This window comes from Saccoglossus kowalevskii, chromosome 16 (genome assembly GCF_978046115.1).
Source record: "Saccoglossus kowalevskii chromosome 16, keSacKowa6.1, whole genome shotgun sequence".
NCBI classification, from domain to species: Eukaryota; Metazoa; Hemichordata; class Enteropneusta; family Harrimaniidae; genus Saccoglossus; species Saccoglossus kowalevskii.
In genome coordinates, this window is record NC_140656.1 from 5,967,367 (window position 1) to 5,988,530 (window position 21,164).

A 21,164-nucleotide genomic window follows, 5' to 3' on the forward strand; every position below is an offset into this window, starting at 1 on the left:
GATTCAGGATTGGTTTCCAAACGCTAATCACATAATCTACTTAGTGGTACTACTGTGTAAACTGCTGTGTGAAAGACAAATTATATAAAAGCTTTTGTGTTTTTAATAACTGTCTTTAATTACTATGTTACCAAATAACACTTTGCTCAAAAGGTATTCAAGAGTTCTGCAAATCACCACACATGCAGTGGTCAAAACTCACAGCAATACAGTTCTACTTAACAATACCGGGTACATGTATGTGTGTCCCTTCATATTTTCCCAAAAATACATTTCCAGATGAATTCAGAAAATTTTACCTTCAATCATTACTACACTACTATCAATTTGGAAATAAAATAGTCCATAGACAAGTTGTAATTACAATGCTTAAGTTGATAAATTTTCATTCAACCAATCAAAGGTCAATAACTGCCATGAGATAATGCTAGCATCGTTGCTAGGCATTAGTGGAGTAGATTATACTATACATATTTGATCAAAGTACAATAATAATGCTGGAATGGCAGGAATTCAAGTCATGTAATTTTGAGAAAAGTTTTCATTATGCAGTTAGTAGACAAAATTCATAATTATACAACACTTAAAGCAGTATCTAAAAAAAATTTTGTTAATGCAACTAAAATACCATCTCAGAAAATCGAATCAAGCTGAGCACAATGTTGAACATAGTACTGAGATACTGATTTGTAAACTTAAAAATATCTGTATATAAAAGTAAAAAAAATGCATAGCAAGTATATAAAGTAGCAGTGCAAATAGAAGCAGCGACAATTCCTAGCAAAAATCATACTTAATTTTGTCAGCTAAAAAATAGATCTGTCAAAGTGATTTATGTTTATTTTCCAACACACAGTTTGTTTGTTTTTCAAATACGTCATAAAAAAACGTGCGGGAGTCCCATTTCAAAATGGACCAAATAAATCTATTTTTTGGGAGGTCTTGCATGAAAATAATCTTTGGCTACACTGATTGATATTATAGAGCGATTGAATTACAGTGTGTTAAATCCATCACAACATGGATTGAAAACTGGTATAGGTATATATACCATAAAGCTAAGACAATGGATGGTTTTATAGATCAGAAGGATAAAAGTTGTACATTTTTCAGGTTAATACAAAAAAAACATGTGTAGTGTTTTTACTGCCATTCATAAATGTTTGATTTTGTCTGGAGTGAATGTACTAATAAATCATTCTTTCATTCATAATATATATAATAAAATCTTAATTCTGTTCATAAAAAGCTATTGTGATATATGTACATTAATTTCATGTCAAAATAATTTGGATCATGCATGGTAGTGCAATTTCAAAACAATTAAATGGATGTTTGTTTTTTATTTTTAATTTCCAGAAATTTAGTCATTTAATTGCAGTTAGAATTGTTAAAAGTGCAACTGACAGAATATACTAAAAAACACACTTAACAAAATATAAAATTAACCAACAGAATATACTGTCGATATTTCAATCCAATTCATGTCATAAAAAAGAGAATGCAGAAAAACACAATTTTAACAAAACAAGAGATAAAATGAAAGCTTCAACAGTTTATAGAGAATAAACTTTGCCTGGTGTTCTACCGTAAATCTTGTTGGCAAATTGTTATACCAAAATAAATGCAACTGGTTTACGTGTGGTAATAAATTGTTAATGGAAAATCAATATATTTCGAACATAGAGGGCATACTTTTATTGATGTACAGATTACTTGATAAAATGTGTAAAAGTTTATAAGTAAGTGCAAGTAATCCCAAATTGTAAGTTGTCAGAAACATTCTATTTAACATTGTTAGGAGTATTAAACTTTTACTTTTTTATAGTTCTATGACGTCTGATTCCACATATTCATCATATCCATCTGACCCACATGATGAATGGCTGCTACCTTTCCCTGGCAACAGTTTGTTCTCATCAGTAAGCTTCTCATTTTTGGCTTGTAAATCCAAAGGTAACTGATCATCATCTCTGTGTGATAATACTGGATCTTCATCTTTCCCAATTGTTTCCCTTAGCAACATTTTGTCCTTACAAATATCATCATCTGTTCTCTCAACTCCTGAACTGCTTGCATCCTTGGAATCATCTGTACACAGTTCTTTTTCTTGTGATTCAAACTCTAAATTTTCCACTACCATTACATCTTCAGTATGGTTGTTCACATCTGGCTCTCTTTCCACTGTAACTCCTTGCTTCAATTCTGGCTGGCCTCTTTCCTCTGTAACTCCTTGCTTCAATTCTGGCTGGCCTCTTTCCTCTGTAACTCCTTGCTTCAATTCTGTCTGATCTCTTTCCTCTGTAACTCCTTGCTTCAATTCTGTCTGATCTCTTTCCTCTGTAACTCCTTGCTTCAATTCTGTCTGATCTCTTTCCTCTGCAACTCCTTGCTTCAATTCTGTCTGATCTCTTTCCTCTGTAACTCCTTGCTTCAATTCTGTCTGATCTCTTTCCTCTGTAACTCCTTGCTTGTGTTCACTTTTATTCTCTACTACATCAAACACTCCCAACATCTTCAGTTTTTGTAATTTCTCCTTCAAGATGTCAAACTCTTGTGGAATAAATGCTCCAACTCCCCTATGGGTAATTAATGGATTAGCCTTGACCTGCACAGGCCGGGCAAGTCCAATTGGCTTTTCATCCTGTCTTGCCTTCTTTGCTTGAATCTCCTGATATTTACGATCAATTTCTCTCATAGCTACATCCATTTCTTTTTTAGAGGACTCTGCAGCTTGCAGCTTCAAGCTTGCCTCCTGAAATCAAAAATAGAGTGTATGAATATGACTGAGTGTTCAATATGCAAAGAAGTTCATTATTGCATGTCTTCACTTTCATACACATTCAATACATAGTTTATAATAGGAACATGCAGGATATTTTGCAATCCTGTGAAGCGTTTATTTACTGTTGCCACTTGTACAGACTATATAGACCGAAAACGCTTGTCCAAGATGGATTTTATTATCAGTACATATCTGTGATTTATTTGGGGAGTAAAATTTATGTATATCATCTGAGAGACATGTCACAAAAAAAACAGTTTCAATATGAGCATTTGTGACCTCTTCCAAAGAGAAAATTTTCTCTTGGAACGTTGGGCAAATCATCTATGCTTGGGTGTGAATGTCCATATTTGGTATGTAATAAATATTATGAGGTCATCATCTGATATCATTTGTTTGTAGATCTGCTTGATGTCGAGTGACGCCATGGGCTAGTCTTATCCATAAAACAAAGGTGAGTGTATAATGTAGCTCATGACACCAAGAGTACCAACTTGCTCTACAAATAAGAGATATCAGATGATACCGTTTTAATACTGAGTTAAAATAATAGTAATTAGGCCTGACTTGTAAATGTGTCAGTGTAATCACATTTCCAGTTACGGTACAACCAATGACGGTTTTCAAAATTAACTTCCAGTCATATACGAGTTATTGTCATTGCACCATGTGGGTATTAAGGTAGAAGCCTACTCATAAATGAAAACACCCAGAATTTATTCATTTTGCCATAAATTGTACTCTTGGGCAATATAAATACGTTGACTTAAAAAATGTTGGAAATCACCAGCCGATGTTTCAAGAAAATGATGGTTTCATTTCAAATAGTTGCCATTTTGCCAGTATTACCAGTATAATTCTTTCACCATAGGTTCCTACAGCAGAGATATTACCAGTATGCCATATCTCAAATTGTGACATCAAAAATCATATATTGTAAATGATAGGGTATTTTTTGCTGGATTATTTCAAAAATCTTCATTTTAAAAAGTGTCAAAAGATCTTTCTTCAACATTGTGTTCCATAGAAAAATAACAATTTTCGAAAAATATTTGGAAGAGTTTCTCATTGTAACACACAAAAGAATGCTATTTCATGGTGCCATGGGACAATACTGTAAAATTAGAAGCTGCATGTCTAATATAACCCTTTTTTTTTTGAATAATTGAGAACCAAAAATTTCTCATATGTGTAAATACTCTAATAGAAGCTGCATCCCCTCTGTTGCATTGGTCACACCATGGATACATGATAAACATAAATATACAAACTCCAAAGTACAGAGGTGGTACCAAACTTGTTCAGGGATGTAATAATACAAGTATTTGCAGCTCTTGCGTGTTTTTGTAAAAGACAGTTACCTGTAGCTGCAAATCTGCTTCTAATCTTTGTTGCTCCAGCATTGCTAATTTTTCTTTCTCTTCCTCCAGTATTTTCATCTGTTTTTGTCGTTCGTCTTCAACTTCCTCTCTCTTCTTCCGCTCATCAAGCAACGCCGCCTCTTGCTCTGCTTTCAGCTTCTCCAGTTGTTCTCTTTTCTCTGTTTCCTCGTCCAGCAGTCTAATAAACCAACAAAACTGATAGTTTTCAAATCCTCAGAATCTCGAGATGCTGATTGTTTGAGTTACGCACATCGAGTTGAAAAAATAACCATGCCTATATTTTAGAAACCATGTCCAAATTGTAATGTTCAATTAACAGTTAACGGAACTTTGAGTTACAGGCAACATACATTTTTGGTTTTGTTGAACATCCACATTTAGTAACTTGAACTTTAATTAAACAAACAAGTAACGGGCAATATAGACTTTTTTGTTTTGTTTAACAAAACAACAAATCCATGTTGCCCCGTAACTCAAGTTCTGTTAATGGTTAAAGCGAGGGAGTCATCACCTAAGCATGCATCAGGTGGCCATAGCGTTGTTATCGTCGCTTAGGACTCAATTCCCGCGTGTGCTCAGGTGAACACCCACCAGCTTTAATTGAACACTGAGTTACAATTTGGGCATGGTTTCTAAAATATGGGCTTGGTAATTTCTGTAACTGAATGTTTTCGTAACTCCAAACATAAACAGCGTATATAATTCTAAGATGAATTCTGGCAAATGCTCACATAATGGTTTTTGTTTACCGTGCTTGTAATGCTCTAACCACTTCTTCATCTCTTTTAGCTTGTTGTTCTTCCTTCAATAATTGTTGTAATTGGTCGTACAACTCTTGTAATTCTATCAGTCTCTTTTCTTCAGCCTCTTTCAAGGCCTCTAATTCTGCTGCTCTAGCCTCTGCTTCTGCTCTAGCCTGTCAAGGATCAAAATGACACAGTGAATATCATTTATTTTCATTTATTTTTATTATCTACCTAAAATTATCCTGCTATACGCCATGCATATATTGAATTCTCTGCTTACACAGTCCCAATAATTATGCAGTAGTAAGTCTGCCATTTCGAATCCCATCAGAAAAACAAAACATGTGCATAAAAGTCCTGATATGGTCCAAGGGAATGATATGCTTCTGGTTTTGGAATGGCAATAGTGCTTTATTTTGATGCATTTCTAATATTGTAATGGCCGTCCTTTGGTCATCTTGATCATCAGACGAATACATTTGCATACGTGTGACATGACATACGCCCAGGGTACTCAGCTCCAAAAATTATTTTTTTAGAGGGGGGTGGGCACCCCCCTCAAAAAATTATGTAAATGACAATTTTAGATCACCATGTTAAGAGGAATATTACATCTTTATCTTTGGAGAAAACAAAATTAGTTGCGTTGTCATTGATTTCAACAACACTTTTACAATGAAGAAACAGAAATGGTTACAAAAAATATTCACATTTTATTACAATATTAATTATTTACCATAGAATTTATGATGTAAAAAGTATTATGGTGTGTGGGAAAACAGTTAAAGTCAAGATATTTATAATTATCTTTGGTGTTGAATGTGTTTGATTGTATGCAAACACTTGCAAAACAATTTCTGCAATGATGTTTTTTGCACGTATTCACTGGTACCAGCTTTCTCTGTTATTAACTTGTCATTTTGTGAAATTGCAGAAATTTCTAGCAGAGAAAATTGAATAGTTTACAGTAGTTTGAATGTGATTGGTCAAGAGATGTCAGAGATACGGTACAAGAACAGCATTCATTACTCAGTTCACTAACATTTAACCTAACATAAATTGTTTTGTACCAACATGCCAGATTTCGAAAAGGGTGTAATATGTAAAGAGTTCGTCAATGACAACAACATTTAAATTAAGTTAAAGGGTGGTGATCTTTGCACCACATCCTGTTCAATTTGAACACACACTGCATGACAACCACCACCCTTAAAGTGAATTGAGTATAAAACCAAATAGCCACAAGTTATCTATGCGTGTTCTGAGCATTAGTAATTTGTCTTTATTGGCATATATATTTTATAGCGTGTACATTAACTTTGATAACTACATTCATGTTCATTATTAGGGGTCTAACCTAGTTCTAGCTTCTCCAATGGGTAATACTATCACCAAAATGCAATATGGGTAATACTATCATCACAATGCTCTATGGGTAATTCTATCACCACAATGCACTATGGCAATACTAACACCACAATACACTATGGCAATACTAACACCACATTGCACTATGGGTAATACTATCACCACAATGCACTATGGGTTATACTATTACCACAATGCTCTATGGGTTATACTATTACCACAATGCACTATGGGTTATACTATTACCACAATGCACTATGGGTAATACTATCACCACAATGCACTATGGGTTATACTATTACGGTACTACAATGCTCCATGGGTAATACTATCACCACAATGCTCTATGGGTAATACTATCACCACAATGCACTATGGCAATACTAACACCACAATACACTATGGGTAATACTATCACCACAATGCACTATGGGTAATACTATCACCACAATGCACTATGGGTAATACTATCACCACAATGCACTATGGGTAATACTATCACCACAATGCACTATGGGTAATACTATCACCACAATGCACTATGGGTAATACTATCACCACAATGCACTATGGGTTATACTATTACGGTACTACAATGCTCTATGGGTTATACTATTACCACAATGCACTATGGGTTATACTAATACCACTATGGGTAATACTATTACCACAATGCACTATGGGTAATACTATCACCACAATGCACTATGGGTAATACTATCACCACAATGCTCTATGGGTAATACTATCACCACAATGCACTATGGGTAATACTATCACCACAATGCTCTATGGGTTATACTATTACCACAATGCTTTATGGGTAATACTATCACCACAATGCTCTATGGGTTATACTATTACCACAATGCACTATGGGTAATACTATCACCACAATGCACTATGGGTAATACTATCACCACAATGCATTATGGGTTATACTATTACCACAATGCTCTATGGGTTATACTATTACCACAATGCACTATGGGTTATACTATCACCACAATGCACTATGGGGAATACTATCACCACAATGCATTATGGGTTATACTATCACCACAATGCACTATGGGTAATAATATCACCACAATGCATTATGGGTTATACTATTACCACAATGCTCTATGGGTTATACTATCACCACAATGCATTATGGGTTATACTATTACCACAATGCTCTATGGGTTATACTATTACCACAATGCACTGTGGGTAATACTATCACCACAATGCACTATGGGTTATACTATCACCACAATGCACTATGGGTAATACTATTACCACAATGCTCTATGGGTAATACTATCACCACAATGCTCTATGGGTTATACTATTACCACAATGCACTATGGGTAATACTATCACCACAATGCATTATGGGTTATACTATTACCACAATGCACTATGGGTAATACTATCACCACAATGCATTATGGGTTATACTATTACCACAATGCACTATGGGTAATACTATCACCACAATGCATTATGGGTTATACTATTACCACAATGCACTATGGGTTATACTATTACCACAATGCACTATGGGTTATATTATTACCACAATGCACCATGGGTAACAGCTTAAGACGCACCGCTTTTTCATTTTCTAGTTCTTCTTTTTGTCTTGCCATCTTTTCACTCTCCTCTTTTCTTCTTTTTTGTTCCTCCTCATTCTTTTTTCTTCTTCCATACCTGCTCTGTCTTCGTTTGACAAATTCTATTTTTTGCGGAGACAAATTACCATCTGCAGCATCAATAACAGATGATAATGCTGTAATAAACAAATCAATTATTAATGATTTCACAGATAGAAATATTCATTTGCAAAATGAGAAAGTAATCCATCTTAATTAAATGTTGAAAATCACTGCTGGAAAGAAAATCCTGATCAATTTCTCAGACATTTCAAATTTTTTCAAAAATAATGTATACAACAGCTTGGATAACAAGAATGGTTTCTAAATTGAAAAGATCTGTTTGTGGTCTCCACAGGTGATTTTCAATTCTTTCAGAAACGACTGGGTGGGCCGGTGTATTTTTATCTCCAGTGTTCTTACACTTAAGAAAGATATAGGTACCTGTAATCCATTCTTGCTTAGTCCTGGGGTCCGGGGCATTCATTTCATATCTTGTTTTACTATCTTTAGATGCATCAGTGTGCAAGACCAGTCTATTTTTACCACTTTTGTCCGACAATCCCTGAAAATAAACTTAACTTCATTTATGACATAATCAGTGAGAAATTCTCAATTACTTTTCCCTCAAGTTGTGGCAATTTGTCTCCTATACAAGTAGAACGGTTTACAGTTACTGTAGCATGTATAGCTAGAGCTGCCATTCAAAGATTTAATATTTATTCAGGCTGCACTCACTTCAACTTTCCATGACGATGTCAGTTTGATTTCTCCTTTCTGTTCTTTCATATCTCTTCCTGTGTAGTAGCTCAAACTTCTTGGTTTTAGAACAAACCACCGTTCTTTCCATGTTGTCATCTTGTGTCCTTTCTTAGTCATGAAACCCTGCAAATAAGACAGCACAACATACTTGTATGATTTTAGCATCACTTTATGGAATTTTAGACAACAAGCAGTCCAACTTTTTTCAGTTACATGTAAGTATGTACATATATAACATAAACATTATTCCTTTGAATTCACCTGCAACTTGGAGCCAATGCTTGTGTGGGACCAGATTTGGTTGATGCCAGGATATCGCATTAAATTGCCATAAAGCCATTATGATACAAAGATGATCACACAACCCTGTCACGTAGTCCCTAACATGAACAAGAGTTGGCAGAACCATCTCGATGCTTGGAAAATAAGAGTTTTAAAGGTGTGTTTTGGAGCAATGGATTGACGAACAGACAGAAAGGCAATGAAGGTATGAGGGTATGTATTATTTATTTATTTTGGAAACTCGATTTTTAACTGAAGGAATTAAACTAAATTGAATAATCATGTTAGAAATGAATACTGTTCAGCTCCGGACTAGTCGTTTAATTGTACTTATCGTATGTTGCTATGCCAATCAACCAATTCGAGAAAAACAGTTGACAATGACTAAATGCATGGTCACAGCCAAATCGCTGTTATATGACCATAGAACAACTCACTGTAGTTCGTTTTAGCGTTGAATAAATAAATAAAATAAATATTCCCATAAGCGTGGGTATGTGGAAGTTCATAGCCAAGCGTACTGCGGTAAAGAACAAGGTAAGAAATTACGTGACGAGACCATCCCGATTTGCCGTCGATTTCCAGGTTCGGGTGCGTTTCATACAAGAACATCGATACGAACTACACCGCCGAGTGTAGTAGACATAATCCCGATGGCAATAGAAAGTTCGAAGGAATCTAACACAGTTGATTTATAACAGACGAAGTAAATGGAAATCATTTTTCAGTCCTTGTTGAGGCACAAACGTATTTAAATGAGAGAAGATGGCAACCCTATGTTGTGGCAGATTTACACACTACTACAGTTCGACTAAAGTTTACAAACACCACGGTCAGTCACACAAAGTCCCCCAAATTCAAAAGGGATTTATAAATGCACCTGGGAACACGAGATTAACAATTGTGCGTACTTAGATGACGACTCCACGCTAAACACAGCGTGAAAATGGCAATTTAAATTTTCCGGGGCAGATTTACATAATACTACAGTTCGATAACATGGCCAGTCACATAAAATCGATCAAAAGGGAGCTGCAAGTCGTATAATGCCAAAACAGTACCATGATTTCACAAATTTCGAAATACTTTCGCTTTTATCGTTGTCTACTGTTCAACAGTTTAATGTCTTCCCGTTCGCAAGAACACAAAGCCTAAACTATCAGAAATTCGTAACACATAATTTGAGTGATGGTATAACAAAATAACTCATCATTTGTAAATTCAATCCATCGAAAAAGTATAAAGAACATTTTTATAAACAATTTTTAAATATATAAATACACTTTGAAAAGAAACAAGATTTATAAACATAAATCTATTTAAATACATTCTCACTACAAATTCCACAATACTTATTTTCGAATGGAGTTTCTTCACAGCACAAACTATTGGAATCATGCACATGTGTGAGTACTTCGGTGACACATTTTATAGCTATGCCCAAAATTAGGCGAGGGTTCTCCAAACCCACCTATTCACATAGTTCATACCCACCATAGACTCCGGTCAGCCAAAATGACTATTTTGAACTGCAGGCATTAATCAGCGATGACGGAGAGATAGAAGCCCCATGACCTCAAGATTCTTTTACCCCTAACGTCACGAACCAACATGATCGAGGCCACATGGCAACGCCATAAGTAGCCGTCCATCACTCTGGTTCCTTTCTCTTCGCCTCGAGGACTTAGACCAACGCGACGGGAAGAGTGGGGAGGTTGGGGGGGACTCGGAGTCTATGGTGGGTATGAACTATGTGAATAGGCGGGTTCGGAGAACCCTCGCCTAAATTCACTACGTTCAATTACCCACCATAGACTCCGGTCAGTCAAAATGACTATTTTGAACTGTAGGCAGAGTCAGACACCGATAGGAAGCCGTCCATCACTCTGGTTCCTTTCTCTCCGCCTCAAGGACTTACTACTGGTGTTTCGACTATCATTTCCAGCAGGAGCGGAAACCAGGCCAATTGGCCAATTGGGCGCCACCAGAGTTAATATGCAGGTGGGCCCCTGTCGAAGTTTCTCCAGTACCCGGTGAATTAGCGGGAAGAGAGGAAAAGTGTGTGCATCCATGTGGAACCAGAGGATCGATAAGGCGTCCACGGCCCAGGATCCTGGTGTCGGCAGGAGTGTTACGTACATCGGGAGCTTGGCGTTCCGGGGTGCGGCAAACAGGTCTATCTTTGGACCGTCCCACAGCCGAAACAGCCTGGAGGCAACCCACTAGGGGATCTGCCACTCTGTGTTCTGGAGACAAAGGCACCTCGAAAGGGCGTCTGCCAGACCGTTTCTCACCCCTGGAAGGTGGTGTGCGGTTAGCTCCACATTGTATTCCAGGCACCAAAGGAGAATTTGCTCTGCTAGGGCCGACAACGTTGGGGAATGCGTCCCCCCCTCCTTGTTGATGTAGGAGACCACCGCTGTGTTGTCTGTGCGGAGCAGGACTCTGTGGTCTCGAACTTCGGGTCGAAAGCGTGAAAGTGCCAGGTGCACTGCTTTCAGCTTGAGCCAGTTGATATGGTGGTCCCGAACCTACTGCGGGGCCATATTCTTTGGGCTTGTTTGTCCAATAGATGTGCTCCCCACCCTTGGAGGGAGGCGTCTGTTACCAGAGTCATAGTTGTGACGAATGGGTCCAAGAGGACCCCCTGTCTGACGTTGGTCAGTGACAACCACCAGGACAGGGTTTCCTTTACTTGGTCCGGGATCAATACTCGTCTGTTTAGTTCCCGTAGGTGAGCTCGGTGTTCCAATAACAAGCGTTGGACCGGGCTGCTGCGTAGTGCAGCCTGGGCGAACTACCCTTCGAACGGAAGTCATCATTCCAATGAGCCGCATTAGTTCTCAGAGAGACACTAAAGGAACGCTGACTAGGCATTCTGCTAGGTTGCTTAGCACTAGGCAACGCGATTGAGATGGGTGAACCAGGCCTACTTCGGTGTCAAACTCCATGCCCAGAAACACCAACTGTTGAGTCGGGTCGGGATGGGACTTTTTGTGATTTACTAACAAGCCCAACTGGTGAAGTAAATCCTGTGTAAGCCTTACATGTCTGGCTAATAACCCCTTGTCTGGGTTGTGTATCAACCAGTCGTCTAGGTACGGATTGATGTGTACCGACATTTGGTGGAGCAGCAGTACTACTTGATTCATCACTCTGGTGAACACGTAGGGCGCTGTGGATAACCCGAAGGGGAGCACCTGAAATTTGAATACTTGGCTCAGATGGGTGAATCGAAGGAGAGAGCAACTCGCTGGGTGCATCGGTATGTGCAGGTAAGCGTCGCATAAGTCTAAAGAGGCTAGCCAGTCGAGCCGGTGGATGGAGAGTAGGACACTGGATGGTGTCTCCATGCGGAACCGATTGAGAAGCACATACTGGTTTAGTCTGCTTAGGTCCAGAACCAGACGCCAGCCGCCTGTAGATTTTGGTGCTACAAATACATTTGAGTAGAAGCCCGGACTTAGTGCCGGCTGAACTATTCTGTGTATGGCGCCCTTTCTTAGCAAACTGTCTACTTCCTGTTTGATTGCTTCCGCTTTGTGGGGGTTCCCTGGCAGTGCCCCCAACGGGGGGGGACACTGATAGGAACGAAGGAGATGTCAGTGGTATTCTGTAACCACGTGTGACCACTTGGAGCGTCCAGGGATCGGTTACCCGCTGCCTCCAATCCAGAATGCACCGGCGCAATCTCCGTGCGACAGGGATCTGTGGCCATGGGTTCGGCAGTTGCAAGAGGGGGAATTCAAGGAAATTGATGGGTCGCAACTCTGCCCTCAGGGCATGTTGGATAGTCTCAGAATGGGTCGTTGAGAATGACCATGGAACGCGGCCGTCCCCCTTCACCCGGCTAGCAAAACACAAGTTTGTGGTACCGGGGTCTGGGGAAGCAGCCTTGGGGTCCGGCCGGGGTCTTCTGGTTTTGTCCCACGAATTGGGATCCGAATCCGAGATTGCCCCGAGCATTTAGTCCAGCAAAAGGAGTTATGCTAAAGATTACCCCAGCCCGGGGCTTTCGGCATTACCTCCTCCGCAGCTGACCAACGACCGCCCCTCAACACAGTCTGCACGCCGTCCCCCACGCTCAGCGCTCGGCTGGACCAGGAGAGACGTGCGGATGGGGTCGATCTGGATCCCGGCGCCTGTGATCCCATCAGCGTAGAGGCGACCGAAATATATCGGCACCCCCACTATTGCGCCCTTTGCTTGGTATTCCGGTATGAGAAACGGTAGCCGAGCGCGAGGACTTATCAATCATGCCAACGCACAGCTAACTCATACCCATGCCGGTAGTACTTGCCGCACGACCTTTTCGCGAGCGACGCGGTCAGTCTCGGCTATTTTGACATACTGCTGGAACGACTTCCAGGCTTCCGAACCCCAGTGATTACAAATATTTTCTGGGCAGACACCCGAACCCCAAACGCATGTGAAACAACGATAGCACTTTGTATGCGGGTTCCATTCCTGCAATTGCTGTGTACACTGAGTACAGATCCGCCTCATAAACTGAGGAGATAATACCGGCGGTGAGCCTCTGGCGTTGCCAGTGCATCTGTCCATTTCTAAATACATTAAAAATAAAAGACGACATGCATGAGGGAAACGAATTACAGTTAAAAAGGTGCCGCCATGAAACCAACATGTGGTTACGTAGTGGCGCCAGGTTTTAATTTCTTTGTTGTGGAAAAGCATAATACATGAGGGTAAAAAGACAAGAAAAACTTATCCTACCAGCTAGAATGTCGGATGCCGCGGTTGCGCTAGAAACCCGGACAGGAAAAAGCAGGGAAAAGGAAAAACAGGAAAAACAGAGCCGCTCAGAATCATTCCCCGACGAGGCGGAGAAAAATGAAGAGTGATGGACTGCCATGTGGCCTTGGTCACGTGGGTGCGTGATGTAAGGGGTAAAAGAATCTTGAGGTCATGGGGCTTCCCCTGACCTAGATTCTATCTCTCCGTCACCGGCAGAATCGCTGATTAATGCCTACAGTTCAAAATAGTCATTTTGACTGACCGGAGTCTATGGTGGGTAATTGAACGTAGTGAATTAGTCCATCATTTATTACGTAACTGTGACCACATGACATCATTCTGTTAACATCCACACATTTTCATAAAATCTCCATGCACTTTTTGACCTTTCACAAGTACAATACACTACAATTTATACCAGAAAAACAATTTTCTTGGTACATTCCTACATTCTTGCATACTAATGAGGGATTCAGACACATTCCAAGCTGAACAATTTTCTTGGTACATTCCTACATTCTTGCATACTAATGAGGAATTCAGACACATTCCAAGCTGAACAATTTTCTTGGTACATTCCTACAATCTTGCATACTAATGAGGGATTCAGACACATTCCAAGCTGAACAATTTTCTTGGTACATTCCTACATTCTTGCATACTAATGAGGGATTCAGACACATTCCAAGCTGAACAATTTTCTTGGTACATTCCTACAATCTTGCATACTAATGAGGGATTCAGACACATTCCAAGCTGAACAATTTTCTTAGTACATTCCTACATTCTTGCATACTAATGAGGGATTCAAACACATTCCAAGCTGAACAATTTTCTTGGTACATTCCTACAATCTTGCATACTAATGAGGGATTCAGACACATTCCAAGCTGAACAATTTTCTTGGTACATTCCTACATTCTTGCATACTAATGAGGGATTCAGACACATTCCAAGCTGAACAATTTTCTTGGTACATTCCTACAATCTTGCATACTAATGAGGGATTCAGACACATTCCAAGCTGAACAATTTTCTTGGTACATTCCTACAATCTTGCATACTAATGAGGGATTCAGACACATTCCAAGCTGAACAATTTTCTTGGTACATTCCTACAATCTTGCATACTAATGAGGGATTCAGACACATTCCAAGCTGAACAATTTTCTTGGTACATTCCTACAATCTTGCATACTAATGAGGGATTCAGACACATTCCAAGCTGAACAATTTTCTTGGTACATTCCTACAATCTTGCATACTAATGAGGGATTCAGACACATTCCAAGCTGAACAATTTTCTTGGTACATTCCTACATTCTTGCATACTAATGAGGGATTCAGACACATTCCAAGCTGAACAATTTTCTTGGTACATTCCTACAATCTTGCATACTAATGAGGGATTCAGACACATTCCAAGCTGAACAATTTTCTTGGTACATTCCTACAATCTTGCATACTAATGAGGGATTCAGACACATTCCAAGCTGAACAATTTTCTTGGTACATTCCTACATTCTTGCATACTAATGAGGGATTCAGACACATTCCAAGCTGAACAACTTTCTTGGACTAACAACTAAGCTGGTCAATCCTTTCCCAGCAAAAATGGTTGAACTCTGGTGACCTTTCCCTTTGTTATATAATATTATTCGTTTTATCATAGTTTGTTTCAATATGAATATGCATTGTCATAATTAATTTTCATTTGTCAAATGAACTGTTTGTCAAATACGGAATACCTATTTTTTAGTACAATTTTCTTTTCAAAATGTGGATGCAACATTTTGCTTTCCATGTATTTTTTATGTATTGTTTTTGATTTGATAACTTTTGACAGATTTTCTATTAGCTTCAGATCCTGATCAAATTTTGGCACCCAATTCATAGTAGTGCCTACCGGTATATTGATTTTCTGACATCTTGTTTTCTGTAAAGACTTTAGGCTTACAAAAACTCTCCATGAGTTGGTTTTGAAACCCAGTATAGTATTCCCATGTGATTTGGGAGATACATTACCAAGGATATAATTATAAGATAAATGATTTGCTTCATTGAACACAAACAATGCATATTTCCACTGAGATCAGTGACCTTTGAATGTGTATCACCAGTGATCAGTCAAGTAGAAACAGCCAAAATATTTTAACAGATTTTCTCAATTTTTGCATGATATTTCCATACAGGACATCTGTTGTTCATACTTAGGGAAGACTTTATACTGATGAATAAGGTGACCAAGTTTGATGAAGTTTGGAATAGAATTAGTAAAGTTATTGTGCACACAATAACAATTATTAACAACGACGGACAGAAATTTTTCCCTTAATATACCTTTACCTTTCATCTTTGATGTTACGGGCAAGGTAAAAGTGGTTTTGCGGCAAAATGCCTGGGACAATTTCTCAGAGATGAACTGCAAGAATTCATTCAAATTATTATTATAAATTGATCATGTATATTGGACTACAGATGTGCATCATTTCTTTTTTAAAGATTTGAACAAAAAAAATATATCGGCTGATTCAGTTAAAGTTCACCTGCAGGTACTATAATCATATGTACAAATGTAATTAATACTGTAGGTGGTGTTTTGTGATTTGTAAACATGCCCGGAATAGATTCCTGGAAATGAACAGGGTGATTTCATTCTGACTTTGTATCATGATCATACATTGCATATTAGGTTACAAGGTTCACGCCAACAAAAGAAATGTTTAATTGGCAGCCATTTTTTATGGTATCCATGCTGACTCCTATGCAATGACTGATTCAATGTTCACTCACAGATAATGCTTAGATATGTGACTTCTAATGAGCAATGAGATCGACTAACGATAATACCGTTCGTTGTCATACATGTACATTAAATGAGATCAGTCTCCAGAGAAATGGTTGTACAAATAACAAAACATTTGTGTTGTTCATTGGAACCAAATTTGAATAAAATTGGCTGAGGCATGACATGTTCAAATTTGTGATTCCAATTTTTTGGGCAAAAATGGCTTCCAGTTAAATTTCATCAAAACCCCAATACAACTAAGCAAATATTGATACCAACATTTAATGCTTTTATAACAATTTTTTTAAAAAAATCGATGAAATTATATCTGAAACACAGGTACATTGTATGACGGCTACCAGTTAGTATTTTGAATTAAATGGTGAACATAATTGACATGCATTAGAAATTAATCCATTAATGAAATCAGTTTCACCATGCCTGATGAGAAATTGTTGATGACGTGTTAAAATTTTAAACTTAGTTTTCTTCAACAAAATTGGCCGCAAGTTGGTTAAATTCCAATGAAATCTCATACGTCTCATGTCTTTGTGCAAAATTAGTCAAGGTACTGGTAACTTCTGAAAAAAAATAAGGTACCACCAATCAAGTTCTTCTGATTATGGAACTAAATTGTTCTGATGGTCAGCTGCATACAATTGTTTTGCCTAAAAGAATAACCATTGCAAATGTCAAACGGCGGTGGTCGTCGTGCAAAATCAATGTAAAACTTGAGGTGGAGAAATTAGGTATTTCATTCTGATTATTTCATAAAATGTTTAATATGAAAACAGGTTTGTTTCATGAAATTTTTTATTTCACATTGATTTGTTACTGTAATCGTATTAATTATTCACTGTTTTTTTATTTTTACTGATAACTAAATTCTGTTAAAAATAAATCCACATCAACGTCTATTAAAATTAACATTAGAACACATTGATTTCCTGCCAAATTTGTGAACTTTGTAACCCAGTGATATCAGAATATCAAATAGATAGATAAATTGTTTTACAGTACTTTTTACAGAAATTTATTTTTTGTGAAACAATTTGTTATATCAGAGACTGACAGAAATATAAATGATGAGACAACAAACTGATGTCTAGTGAAAATATTGATATATACTATTTCTACCACTATGTTTACAAGTAATGACCAAAATATACAACCTTTGAACTGACAGAAGACAAATTACCATTTTGACAACTTCATTCATGATTTCATCATAGACGTCCTGAACCGCGGTGGATATGCCTTCTTCATCAATTCCCATGCCAAATTTATTTTCAATGCAGTGTAAAACTTGCCAGTAAGACATCATTGGGCAGGCGTTTTTAATTTCTTCAAATTCAGATGATTTCCAGATTTTTCCCATGGCAATGACAGTCTTTTGTAAGAAATAGGCGACTTCCTCACTGTCCATCCTCAAGGGGTACTGGTCAGTTTCTGCCAGACGATTGAAAATCTGCCATAACTTAAATGCATCAGCATCGTTCACTTTTTTACCTTTTCTGTTCATATGTGGTTTAGAACACAGCATCCATGCTACGCTGTGTATTTGGTTCAAATCCAATGACATCCCCTCACCAAGAAGTTCAACTCTAACAAAATCTACATATTCTTCAAAAGAGAGAGTCGCTTTGTCTGCACCAAAACGATTTGTCAATGCATCCACAGATTTCTGCATGTCTTGTACTCCTGCTGCCATGCTGATATTGGCTGTTGCTACCTGTAACCAAGAGGAGAAATTATTACTTTCATACATACACATAATTATTATAAGCACATTTATACAATACTACTTCTATTTCACAAATAAAAAAAAACATTTATACAAATTTCACCAGAGGGAAAAAAAAATCCCAAAATGTTGTTGTACTTATTAATATTTGGACCAGTAATAATTTTTCTTGGCAGCCAAGAGTTTAAAATATTATTAGAAAGAAAAAGTTGTAAAATAAAGCAGATGAATTTTTTAACAATCCATTGATAAATATGTTGGCACCATTTAAAATACAGCTTATGGCTGATACATATCAATTGACAATCTGTACAAGGAAGTCATAACAAATCTGTTTACCAACTTGGCTATTCAGTATTGTGTTTACCTGATTGTTAACCTTAGTCCTAGTTAAAAATTTAAAAAACATTCAAATATATTGGTTCCCCAAATGGCAATTCACCCAAATTGGCATTAGTTTTTTTTATTTTTATTTAAAACACTTGTATCTCAAAATAAGAAAAAATTAAGGTATGATGTAGAGACCATGAGTGAAATACTCATATTTGCTCTAAAGCAAACACTGCAGGTCAATGCTTTATTATCGGTAATAGTGAACAGTTTTAACAGATGATCAATGAGTTGCTCAAATTGTACATGTGACATATCATTCAGCAAATGCATAGGATTTTCAGACATTTACTTTCCTGATAGTTTGAGGTTAAAATCATTGCTGGAAATTACCAGTGATTATCAAACCAATGGCAAGTCCGAATGAATGTTATTATACGAACTAACAGGATTTTTGAACAAGTTTCTTTTACTTCCTTAAATTTAAATTGTCATGGCCATAGTGTAGTAGATATCTGTTGCCTTGGTTACTACATTATTTATTTCTCAATTAACTCTGCTGCATATTGTTACAACCTCTTCAAGCCATTAAAAAGTGCATAAAACTGTTTAACTCCCAACATTTTGGTTATTTCATCAAATTTTAAATGCAAAATTTCTCCTTTGAAGGAGAGGAAAATATAAAGGATTATATACATTGTACTTAAGTTATTACAGACTCTAAAGAACATGATCTGCCAAGTTGGATCTTTATACCTGGCATCTGTGTGATAATTGACTTCAGAATGATTGCAGAAACTACTGACATTTATATTACAGTGGGGTACCTATTATTAAAATGCCTCGTTTTTATTGGTTGAATGATACCACAAGCAGCTCTATTAATAAATGATAACTGGTCAATGATCGAGGTCAATGCACAAACAAGAATGTATGTAAATCCATGACAGATGTTCCCGAACTTTGTATGAATTATTTACACATAAACCCTCCATGACTGTTAGGAAATCCTGGTTATTTTCATCTAGAATATTACTTATCAGTAACCAATGATTTCTTTATTTTCAAGCCACCACTTGAGTTTATGTACCTGTATATCCAATTATGGAGTACTATAATTGAAATATAGGTGCTGCCCTGTATTGCGTGTTTGTTCAAATAATGGGAATCAAACATATCACGTGTCATAAAATGAGCCAATGAAAATTAGTATGTTGCAGCTACATTAATTGACATTTATTTTAAATAAAAAGCAGGATTTTTTTTTGTTCAACATGTGCATGAGTTCAAAGGGGTCACAGTGGTTTGGTCAAGATTTTAATGTTTATGGAAAGAATGAAACGAATAAGTAGCAATTATTTCATATTTTGACAGTACATATCTGTGAAACAATGACGTTTGTGTCGCCGACTTATGAATGTACTAAATATTTCTGTCCCTGTTATTCCTTGTGAAACTATTTAAACAGAAAATATTTAACTTTGGAAAGTTCAAATTGCGCTAAAATTGGTCGGCTGGTTGAATATATAATTTTAAAGATAGTTTGTTCAAAAAAATGCATATTAATAAGATACTGAAAGTGTCCATGAAATCAAAATGGCGATGTCTTAACGATTTTTTGGCTGAATGATTTCGTCATGCTTATTGTTTCCAATACTGAAGTTAATAATAAATATTGATATTATACTTCAAAGAATAAAGTTGAATGTCATGTTGCTCCAATTACGAGTGAAAAAAAGTGATTGGGGGTTTTGAAATTTGTAAGGTAGTTTAAAACACCTATATACATGCACAGTGAACTGTGATACATGTAACTTCTGTGTTTCTTGATTTTAATACGGCTGACGACACGTACGCATGCGCAATGATGCTAAAATCTGTAATTTAATTACATGTAAATGTGTATATGCATGCCTATTTTGGGTCGCATCACGAATGGTACAACTTCCGGAATACTTATCGGAAGGTGTCAAAAGTTTATTCACCCGCTACGAGCATTTGTACAATAAATTTTATTTTATTTCCAGGCCGGGGATAGTGGGAATATGTGTATGAACACGCCCATTGCCACTACCGAGAAACACGCAATACTTTATAAAACTTAATTACGATAGGCAACGGTGAGCATATTTCGAGTTTTTTATTCGGCGCTGAATAACAAATAGCCACCGTGAGACACGCCCAGACCCCTAAGATGTAGTAATCTCAGAAACTGCACAAACTTTGCTATTAGTCTATTGTCAAGAATGTTTACAAAGTCACAGAGAACATCTAGCGGAAGTACTACTTCAAGTAGAACAAAACAGTGTAACAGACTGCAAAATATTTACTGCAAAATGTTGAGGAAGTGTCATATTGTTTTTATACCTACCTTGAGTTGAGATAGAGCAACGACACCACTGTTGTCCACGTCTAACGAATCAAACGCATGCCATAAGGCGTGGATATGTTCCTGGGTAGCCATTTTGGAAACAACTTTTTGTTCGAAACGAGGCTGGGAGGATGCTAAGGAAATAGAATTGCCGCGTATAAACGACTTCCGCATGCTGAGTGACATTGCTACTATAACATGTAATATACGG

The 21,164-nt window shown here is 37.3% G+C and overlaps 1 protein-coding gene across 1 annotated transcript; it reads right to left on the reverse strand.

Annotated features, from left to right (window-relative positions):
• Window positions 1-92: 92 nt before the first annotated feature.
• LOC100369873 (uncharacterized) lies at window positions 93-21,139 on the reverse strand. Its single transcript, XM_078010736.2, has 8 exons — window positions 20,950-21,139; window positions 17,707-18,236; window positions 8,660-8,806; window positions 8,366-8,486; window positions 7,880-8,058; window positions 4,917-5,083; window positions 4,147-4,345; window positions 93-2,755 (listed from the first exon to the last, which is right to left on the reverse strand). Exons 1-8 carry the CDS (start codon window positions 21,137-21,139, stop codon window positions 1,823-1,825), a joined length of 2,466 nt encoding a protein of 821 aa, XP_077866862.2. The 3' UTR covers window positions 93-1,822.
• Between the last annotated feature and the right edge of the window lie 25 nt (window positions 21,140-21,164).

Bases quoted from the DNA above. Each gene is read 5' to 3' on its own strand.
- LOC100369873 (XM_078010736.2), bottom strand. From the start codon at position 21,139: ATGTCACTCAGCATGCGGAAGTCGTTTATACGCGGCAATTCTATTTCC. The intron at 8,487-8,659 runs GTGAGTGCAGCC...GTTTATTTTCAG, and splicing joins CATCGTCATGGAAAGTTGAA to GGATTGTCGGACAAAAGTGG. The intron at 2,756-4,146 runs GTAACTGTCTTT...TTTTGATTTCAG, and splicing joins AAGCAGATTTGCAGCTACAG to GAGGCAAGCTTGAAGCTGCA.